Here is a 10,779-nt window from a genome sequence, read left to right on the forward strand (position 1 = left end):
GTTTTGTCACCAGGACAAAACCTTATCTCACTCCTTCAGTTGTATCTCTCTTACACTCATCTATTTTGCAACTAAGCTTTCAGCTCTTACTCTCCCGCCCTCGTTCTCTCATTTGCTCTCTCTCTCCGATTCTCACAAGAAGTTTGTGATTCCACACCCACACCACACTGTGTGAGCTCCTGGGCATTATTATAAGTCTTCCGCTGTGCGTACCCTCTGTTGGGTCATTTCTAACAGCTCCCAGTGAAGCTGAGTTTGTATAGAGATTACTGTCTTCGTATTTCGGAGGAGGGATTCATCACACCACCGAGGTACACTGAGCTTCATATGCCTCACTCACTGCGGATCTCCATCGGACAGTTTCGGGTATCATCACACCGCCTCCGCATAGAGAGCGGCAGAGCAGAGGGGATTCCTAGGAAGCATCGCTTATGCATATTGTGCGACTGTCAGGAGGTTAAGTCGGAGGAGCATTTTATTTTCAGGTGCCTAGTGTACTACGAGATCCGAGGTCGCTACCACTGCCTCTTTAGAGATGGCTCCGGGCTCCTTTCCAGATTCCTCACCTACCCAGATCAGAGATGCCCCGTGGCCTTCATTCACGGGGGGGTCCGACACAGAGAGTACTTACTCAGACGACGAGACTTGCCACATCATCAGACACCTCTCAGAGCAGGATCACAGAGTTCTTCACATCGAGTGACATTGATCGTCCACAGTCTCTAGCCACAAACGTGACAGAGACCCCAACCCGACGATCGCAACACGACACACAAGACATCGAGGGGGGACACAGATCACTCTGGGGTTTAGACCCGGGATACGTCCCATGGGAGTCACGGTGGCTCTGGTCTTGTGTCGAGCCTCGTCTAGGAGACTGAGACGCACGGCACACCTTGACGGGTGCCAGCGTCCCATCATCGGCTATGCACCAGCCAGGGCGACATGACATACGGAGGATTCCGCTCCGCTCCAGTCCTTTTCTTTTCTTTTCATTGTTACATCCAGATGTATTTGATTATGTATGATCAGACTTAGGGTTCAGCACGGGTGATGATGCTCGTTTCAGTCGCTCCACCCTTACTGTGATTTGTATCAGGTTTTCTTTCAGTCTCATAGACCTATCGGTCTTCCGAAGACTAATAAAATTTCTTTCTTTCTCTGTGCGTGCATACCCGCATCTCCGGTCAACTCATGCTGAGAGTGTCATAAAGGAAGACGATGCCAACCATGGCAGCCTCCTGCATCCGAAAGGGTAATCCCCATACTCTCACTCGGTACACATATGTGATAACCTGAAATGCAGCATCTAGCTATAGTGGAGATGACCCAAACTCAGCCTATATGATCTGGTGAGGAGCTGATGGCTTGCTGCAAACATCCGTGATAGCATGAGCACCTGTAGTCGCTCCACCCATGCCCACTCTGTATCGGATAGATCTGGCCCCCAACAAGGGCTGCCATACATGCCCGCTTGGCGGACCAAGGAGTCAAACAGCAGCCCCTTGGTCCGTGGATCCTGGAAGTGTGAGCGGAAGCACTGCCTCTCTAGTTTGGCCAATGATGTGTATCCTAACCCAAGCATGCTTGCATCGCGGGTCTCATAGTGAAGATGGGCCCGAAGAAGACAACCCCCAGATATGTATATGATAAAACTATCTCAACAGGTGACCCATCAAATGTGAACTACTCTTGGCGCATGACGGCTGAGATGTATTGAAGATCATAACCTTGGTTTTACCCCGGTTGACCTTCAAATCATGGGAGTCACAAAAATAATCAAGTGCATCAAGGTGTCTCTAAAGTCCCTCTGCAGAGGAAGACAAAAGAGCCACATCGTCTGCATAAAGCAATATCCGGATCAACGTGCCAGCGAGAGAGCAACCAACCCCCCCTGTGCCTGCATCATTGTCTCAAGCGCTTGGTCACGTGGGTGATCTCTTGGTTTCTTGCTAAGCTTGTGTCGCTTGGGCATTTGACCCCTCTTAGTACATGCATCCATTAATTTAAGCGCACATCGCCATGGCACCCATCAATCGTTAGCGCTTTTGCATGCAAATAAACTATAGACTAGTCCTAGTCACTTGTGGGCGTCCCCACTGAACAAAACACATGTGCTCATATACTTTTAATCATCTGGTTGACCAAAGTCAACCCTCTTGTTCATAATTAAGGGCTTTGACCAATGGTCAAGGCGCCTTGATTATAAACAGATCTCTCCAACCGAAGTTGGCACATCTCTAGCATAAGCCCAATCTCATTGACCGAAGTCAACACTCTCTGACCGAGGTCAGTACTTTAGTTGCTTGGTTAACAGTGGTTAACCATCTTGGCCGAAGCCAGATCTTCCTAACCGAGGTTAGGATTACTTAACCGAGGTTAAGTATCTTTGACCGGAGTCAAGACTTTGACCAAACGAAAGTAACTCTTTGAACATAATAAAATAAATAAATAACTCATTAGAACAACAAAAAACCTAAATTTGTATGATTGGACTTATTCTAGTCTTACAAAGGTATATATAAAAGAACTCATTAATTATGATCAATATTTACAGCCTGGTGACATCCCCTCGGCTTCTATTCAGTTGATCTCAACTGAAAAGCTTCCTTGTAAACATCCAAAAGCTAGTGACAAGTGGTTATTGCCAAAAGAATGAGCCTCAGAGCTCTTGTAATTTGATTCACGTTTTGATTTCTTGGAACTCAGCTCCACGCTGAACTTTGTACTCAAATTATCTATCACGAATAAAAAACCTTCGGGGGGGTCCAGCCCGACAAATTATCCTGAGCCCTAGTGCAATGTGTGTGTGTGTGAGAGAGAGAGAGAGAGAGAGGAGAGAGACAAAGAGTTGTTCTTAACAGTAAATACAGATGGTAAGAAGGAGATTGCATTAGATTTCAACAGATCCACAACTCCCTCCCCTGGAGTCCTAGCCACTCCTCCACCATGCGAAACATATCATCCCTCATCATTAGATCAAAGAGCATAGGGGTCCACTTCTCCTCTCCCGTGGAAGTGAAGTTGAAACCCCCAAAAAGGGAACCAACTGTTCCAATGGAACACCCTTTTCCAGGCTGAAGGATCAAGACTGTCATCTTCATGGCGAGGGGGTAATATCTGCGATGTCTAACTGATCAGAGGGCTCTAGGAACCCTGGAGCAGCAGCAAGCAAGTAGGCGAATTTGATCTGGAGCAATTCCCAAGCAGTCTAGCAGTCGAAATCAGCAGCAACAGCCCATGAAAGACAGCAACACCGATTTCCTTCTGGCACCCTTCTGGCCCCTGGCAGTCCAATCCTATAAGGCAAAATGGATCTGGTACCAATCCGGCACCTCGGAATCCTGCAACAAAGATTTCGTCCAGTTGTGGAGGCCCAAAACAGCTCAAGCAGGTGCGAATTTCTGAAAATGACCTGTCTGGTGACCTTGGAGTGGATCTGGAACAGCGAAATCAGGTCTAGCAGCCCTAGAAAGCCTCTAGCAGATGCGACTCAGAAAATCCTCCTGCCTGGAAGCAAATCGAGTGCAATTTTGATAGGCGCCTGACCTAGAAGGCTCCTGAACAAATCAGATTTGGGGCTCTGGAAAGGCATGAACAGCAAGCATGCATCAAAAATGAACTGCTCTGAAAGGCTCCTGGCATGAAAACGAATTCGTTTCTGAGCTTTTCGCAGCTCTAGCAGCCCAGCAACAGCCCACAGACTACCCTAGTAGTCGATAATCCGCAAGGCGATATGATATAATAGCCCTAGAGCACTTTCCCAGCCTGTGGCTTGCCTCTCCCTATTCTTCTGTGGTCCAGAACCAAGCCTCAAAGCCAATTTCGACCTTTTGCCTAGTCCCACAAGCCAGCTTGCCAAACGTGGCTCCTGGAGCTATTTTTTAGCTTAAGGGATTTTTACCCTTCTCTAACCTTCAGTCCCTTGCCTTGGCTCATGGAATTAATTTCACTGAGGTGTCCTTTGAACTGTTTTAATAAGTTGGAGGCTAGGGTAGTCACCGTAAATTCCTTAACTTAGAAATTCACGTCCCCCTCTTGAAACACAGCAAAAGTCCTCATTTGCTCGTTCAACAAAGCAAGTACAAAAATAAGAAAAATCAAAATATTGAGTGGCAAACTCTGCCGATTACAAGTACCTATTCAGATATGTCCTTTGAAACAGAAAAATCTGCAAATATATGAGCTCGAGCTAACCAGCCATATTGCACATATATATGTGTGTGTGTGTGTGTGTGGAATTTTATCAAACTTGTGCCTTAAAAAATCTGTGTGATCATATGTCAGATTGGAGGCCTATTACTTTGATGCCTGTAGTATACAAACTCATTGCCAAAATGATTGTGTATAGGCTTCATGGGATACTGAATGCGGGCCTTCATCCTCATCAGTATGGGTTTGTGCCGCGAAGACAAATCCATGACAATATCTCCAATGCATTGACTGCAATTGAATATGCTAAGTACTCGAATCAAGATGTGCTCATATTGCAGGTAGATATCACTAAGGCATTTGACACTGTTCAATGGGATTTTATCTCTCAAACCATGACAAAGTTGGGCTTTGGTCCTAAGATAGCAAATGCAATTTATTGGCTTTATTCTGGCTCTACCTCTCAGTGCATTCTTGGGAGTCATCTATCTCGGTCATGGACATTGGGTAGATCAGTCAGGCAGGGCTGCCCCCTTAGTGCTCTCTTCTATGCTATTGCGACCCATCCCCTTTTGATGTATCTTGATCATCTTACAAACACAGGACACTGCTCTGATACTGAACTGGAAACAAGTACTTTCTAAGGTCAAATGGGCTCCTGATAATTGCTCGGGGACAAACTCAATGAGGAAAGAAAGTATACATTGGAGTGCCATCTTTGACATTCCACTTGCTTTACAGGAACCTGTTCGGGCATATAATCTCATGAAATTGGGCATTAGATACATCAATGATGTGGTAGATGATCAAGGCTATGTCTTATCTTTTCCTCAGGCCACTGCCTCTTATGCATTGGGAATGCATCATAGGTTGATATGGAAGAAAATTGCTGATCTCTTGCATCCTTTTCTACCTATTCCTCCTGTGGCTGACACAGACAGGCTTATGGATTGGCAACTGCACCCCTCTGCCACATGCTCTCATCCTATTCCTCTGCCTGTTTTGACCTCCATTAAAGCCTACAAGCTTCTTCAGCCTGCCCCATGGATTCATCAATATGCTAATACTCTGTGGCATATCAGGCAGCCCCTTTCATGGTGGCGGAAGAATCTCCGAATATTATGGAGGTGTAAAATGCCTTTAAAACAAAGACTTTTTCTTTGGAGATGCATGACCGGCACATTGTCAGTGGGAATCACACTTGCCAAACGTCACATTGCATCATCCACATGCTTACGGTGTCAGGCTCCATCAGAGACTGTCCCTCATTTGCTTTGGTACTGCCCGTCTTCTCGGAACCTCCTTGGGAAAATTTCAGATCATCTTCGCCTCCGTTTTCTGAGTCACAGATTTGGGAAACTTTTTTGGTTATTTGGCAGATTTAGGAGGACTTTATCTCAATACTCACTATTTCTCTCATGGGTGAGATATTGGGCTCTTTGGACAATCTGGGATGAGCATAATTTGGCATACTTGGGCCGCCAGATTCACAAGTCATATGAATCTTTCAAAGCCTCATTGCGGCAATCTTTATATGATGCCTGCCATGAGGGTGATGTACATGCTTCTTGCATAGAGCTTTTCTTTTTATGCTTCTGATCTTTGGGATACTCTCCATTTTGGAGACTTCCCATTTTGTAAAGTTATGACAATATAAATACAATGCACTGGATTTTACCAAAAAAAAAAAGTGTGTGTGTGTGTGACAGAAAGTTACAGTGACTAGTATACTAATCCAATGGCACATCCTGTGCTTTCACTACACAACATCTTGGCTGAATTCTCTTAGCAACCACAAGCCTCACCTTTTGAGGGAGAAGATGATATCCATGATCCCAGCATCATCCACAACCATCACAAGTCTCACCCCCTTGAGAAATCTGGTCACGTCCCGGCAACGGAACCACTAAAACTGGCCTTTGGAAACTCCAAAGGGCAGTGAACAAATAATAACCAGCAAATACTTAATTTTCAGCCATTTGAAATTAGTAAATCCTCTCACTTGGAAGCAAATCGAGTTGCCTAGAAGCTCCAAACTGCCTGGAAAAATGCGATTTTGATAGGCGCTCGGCCTAGAAGCCTCTTGGAAGAAGTATGAATCAGATTTGGAGCTCTGGAAAGGCATGAACAGCAGGCATGCATCAAAAACGAACTGCTCTAGAGGCGCCTGGAACATAAAATAATTCACTTTTGAGCTTCTAGCAGCCCACCAACAGCCCACAGACTGCCCTGGTAGTCAAAAATCAGCTAGGCGATTCGATAGCCCTGGAGCACTTTCCTAGCCTGTGGCTTGCCTCTCCCTATACTTCTGTGGAGAAACAAGCCTCAGAGCCAATTTCGATTTTTTGCCTTGTCCCACAAGCCAGCTTGCCAAACGTGGCTCCTAGATCTATTTTTAGCTAAAGGGATTTTAATTTTTTACCCCTCCCTAACCTTCAATCCCTTGCCTTGGCCCATGGAATTAATTGCACTGAAGTGTCCTTTGAGCTATTTCAATCAGTTGGAGGCTAGGGCAGTCACCGTAAATTCCTACAGCTTAGAAATTCAAGTACCCGTGACACACGGCACATAAAGTGTTGTGTCCATGCCATCAATTGTGAACCCATGGTACCAAGGAATGAAGAAAACTAGGTGTGAGGCGAGGAAGATGGGACTCTACTCCACCGAAGCTAGGCTGTGTTGGGGGAACACAGCTAAAGAAGAAAGACACCCCTCCCGCAGATGTTGACATCTTGAATGTGGTCACCCTCCAACTCCAAGTTGTGGATCCAATAGTGAACCTGGCTCCTCGTGGGCATGAGGACAATGATACAGCCTATTAGTGTTCTATCTTGGAGGGATTGAACTGCTGTCTTCACTTGCTGTTTGTCTTCTAGGGAAAGAAGAACCCGAACAGCTGTGCGAGTCAAGGGAGCTGCCGTGATAGCCCCTCTAGCCAGACAGACCAAAGAGAGGTCACCACTTGGCATGCAACTCCCAAGGAACCAATCAAGAACTGATCCTGCTAGCTGAGGGAGGAAAGGCGAGAAAAGGGGTGGAAAAAGGAAAAAAGGGAAACAGGGGAGCTGCTGTGAGCAGCCCAAACAGAAAAGGAGAAAAAAAGGGGGGAGCTGTGAAGCAGCAGCAGCCCCAAAAAAAGGCTTAGCAGAGAAAAAAGCAGGAGAAAGCATGCTTGAAGTCTTGAATGAGGCCCCCAAACCAAGGGAGCAGCCTCCCTGTACACCATAACTTATGCATCTATTTTCCATATTTTGATCTCCTTTATAAAAGTCCTTAAAAGTACAGGTCTATTCACAAAGCATTCTTCGAGACATTAATATAGCTAAACCCCTGCAGTCCCAATGGGAACCCACAATTCAGCAATGCCAATTCCATTAACAGACTTAACTTGTCCTGCTCAATTGGGAGTGAGATTAGGGCCGTAGAGACCAAATGTCACTATTTACTTGTATTGTGAACAATTCTAAAAGCATGTGTCTGCCAGATGTAAGCTCATGCTCTTCAGTTTGCGGATCTCAAATCTGATTGCGGTGTGTCGCCACATTGTAAATACAGAAAGAAAAGAGGGCATTTTAACTGCTGAGTTTTAACTTTGCACTTCAGATTAATCCTAGTTACTAGGTGCTAAATCTGCATCTTGAAGATTCAGCAACTAATTTGTCTAAGCAGTGCAATATTAAAAAACTGTAGAATCCTCAAAATTCATGAAACATCAAACATGGCAGGATGGCATCCTTCCCCAACATTCGTTCCAAGTATGCAGACCTGTTAACACAAGCAGTAGTACATTGCAGCTACACAAAATTGCAGGATAGTGTTGAGCAATCGGTAAGAACAGCCAGGGGGCTACCAACACAACAGCAGCGTAGACTACCTGCAGTCACATTATTTCAACCTACCTTTGTAAGGAATACGAAGTGAGTAAAACTTTCCACAAATCATAGGAATATATGATGAGTTAAATGAAGGCCTCTTCATACATACCCTTTTGCCCTAGCAAAGCTTACCAGTAGAACAACGTATAAAACTGCCACAATGGAAGTTGCTTTTTGTCTTCGCCCTAACAATGGGAGTTCCAAAGTTCTATCAGTGAACCTGCAATCGTTGATCAAAAACCCACATTAACTTGGTGTATACCGCACTACATGCAGCCCACTTTCCAGAACGATTTCCCCTACGTGAAAGGCAGTAGACATTAAGAGCATGCTACCTATAAGAATGGCATCTCGAAACTTAAGGCTGCGACCCCCGCAGCAATGAAACATTTACGATAGAGTACCTTTATTTCTAAAGAAAGTGGCTAGATGGATTGTGTTTAGCGTGAAGAATGCTTCAATGAAAATACGGGTTTAAAAACAACTGAGGGAACAAAAATATCCAACATCGAGCAACCACTTGGTTGGCATCACTCATACCAACCTCGTTTCAGCTCATTCGTTCGGGCACTAAGAGCTCTGGAGCTTCCGCTTATCTTACAACTATGTAATAGAGATGGACAAGACCATTCCTAGTTCTCGTCCAATTTGTTTTGCTTGAAGAAAATGTGGTTAAAACGCGGACGCTAGGCAACCATTGCAATCGCAATATCTCGTGTAGTGAGCGGGGCAAGCAATTCACATCAAAAGTTGGAGCATGGATTCAAACTACATTGCAAGCGGCAGCAATTACGAGGGAATTTTCTTACTGGTCATTATTGACGGAAGTATCGTCGGATGCACGCCGAGGATCTTGAAGGCTCTCCGGGCCTGATAACCACCTGGTCATCGACATCGGAGACTTGGAAGTTGGACCCTCAATCGTCAGAGCTCCTCGAGGCTTTTATACTTTTGGGTTGCATGACATCATTTAGGAGAGGTTTCCATCAAAGCAAGCACTTAAAAGCAACTCGCTAAATTGAGGTTAGAGTGATGGTGAGGAAAAACCAAAAATGTAAAAACAAGATGAATTTCATTCGTGTGGCTTGCACTAGATTTGAAAGAGGAACAGGGTGAGGGGAAGACGGAGTGAATTGAAAGGGGGGGGGGGGGAGAGAGACACAGAGAGAGAGAGAGAGAGAGAGAGGAGAGACAAAGATAGAAGATTTCAAGGGATACTAATAAAAAGGTAAGGATTTCAAGGGGATAGAAATAGCAAGTGCAACTTAGCCCAATCATAAAAATTCAAATGAAAATAAAATAATTCCTACGAAATGTTACTATAGCCTACCCATAGGCTAGGCCAAAAAAAGTCACTTTAGTTGGTGCTAGGGTGAAGATTCCAACCAAGAAAGTTGGAAGTCATAAGCCATCTATAAACAGGTAATATAGATGGCAATGGAGCCCTCCCCACCCCCCGAACTCCAACGGCAACGAAGGTGGAAGGAGGGAGTGAGGAAGGAGAGTGAGGGTGAGAAGAAGAACACAAAAAAAAAAAAGGACTGCTGAAGGTGGGAGTAAGTGGTGGCCAAAAATGGCAAAAATGATGGGACATGCAAAATAAGGGAGTCCTTTCTCCACGTTCCTCCAAAGTGAACTTGGGCCTTGAAAGTATTCTCATCCTTTAAACCAACAAAGTGGCAATGCTATGGTGAAGATTACAACCCTAGAGAATAGTATGGAATAAAGTCATCTATAAATGAGCCCAAAAACACTCTCAAGAGAAGTATGCTTGCCCTTTCTTGGGGGGCTTGGAATGAATGCATGGAATACAAGCAAGCGGATTGCATGGAGAAGTATAGATATGCATACAATAATGGGACAAGTGCATTGCTTGAGAAAATATAGAATTTCAAGGAAGAACTTTTGCTTTATCAATGCACATGAAACTTCACATCTAGCAATTAGTTGGCAGGGATAAAAGTGAGGAGGAAGGTGAAGGAGAGGACCTTGCTCTCATAATGCCTCTCGCTACTTCCAATTGCCCTTCTATCTATGATGGTGGACCTTCTATACCTTGCTCTCATAATGCCTCTCGCTACTTCCAATTGCCCTTCTATCTATGATGGTGGACCTTCTATACCTTGCTCTAATAATGCCTCTAGCTACTTCCAATTGCCCTCCTAGGCCTTGTACACACACACACACACACATATCCATGGTCCTAGATCAAGACAAGCAGTTTTTGGATCCTCTATAGGGTGGCCATTCTAAGGCCCTAACCACTTTGCAGTCAAAAGGGTAGAACAATAACAACAAGGGCAGATGGAAGTCTTCTAAGAAGAACTCTGAAGGCCAATCAAACTTGTAACCACTGTGTCCAAAAGGGTCACAACCTGGAGAAAATGTCCTGGAGTGGAGCACCAAGAAGGGTACAAGTTCCTAATTTGTAGCCCGAAAGACTCTTGATTTTGTGCACTTGGAGATTATGGACACCGTAGTATCATCTTCATCAAGTGGGAGGACTTTTCAAATTGATGCGGCTAAACACCGTCGAGCCCTCAAGTCTATCCAAAATATCGTCAATCTTGGGAATCGAGAAGCGATTCTTAGTGGTGATCTTATTAAAGGCACGGTAATCAATACACATACACCAAGAACACACACACACACAAAGGCATGTTAGGGCTTGCCTAATCAACCCTATGAAAAATATTCCCAAAAAATAAAAGCATCAATATATGCATCAAAACCCTGAGTGTAACAGCATTGA

At 44.8% G+C, this 10,779-nt stretch overlaps 1 protein-coding gene across 4 annotated transcripts in view; it reads right to left on the reverse strand.

Annotated features, from left to right (window-relative positions):
* The window catches only part of LOC147882286 (protein FIP1-like), a 200,961-nt gene extending 191,806 nt beyond the window's left edge, over positions 1–9,155 (reverse strand). For all 4 annotated transcript variants that reach the window (XM_087400863.1, XM_087400864.1, XM_087400861.1 and 1 more), the window contains exons 1-3: positions 8,837–9,155; positions 8,160–8,247; positions 7,918–8,026 (exon numbers count right to left, since the gene is read on the reverse strand). In XM_087400863.1, coding sequence (XP_087256989.1) covers positions 7,918–8,026; positions 8,160–8,247; positions 8,837–8,922 — 283 coding nt within the window. In that variant the 5' untranslated portion in view covers positions 8,923–9,155. The remainder of the gene's footprint in view (positions 1–7,917; positions 8,027–8,159; positions 8,248–8,836) is intronic.
* Between the last annotated feature and the right edge of the window lie 1,624 nt (positions 9,156–10,779).

Source organism: Dipteris shenzhenensis, chromosome 29 (genome assembly GCF_047967505.1).
Source record: "Dipteris shenzhenensis isolate YYH24624 ecotype China chromosome 29, Dip_SZ_1.0, whole genome shotgun sequence".
In the NCBI taxonomy this organism is placed as follows: Eukaryota; Viridiplantae; Streptophyta; class Polypodiopsida; order Gleicheniales; family Dipteridaceae; genus Dipteris; species Dipteris shenzhenensis.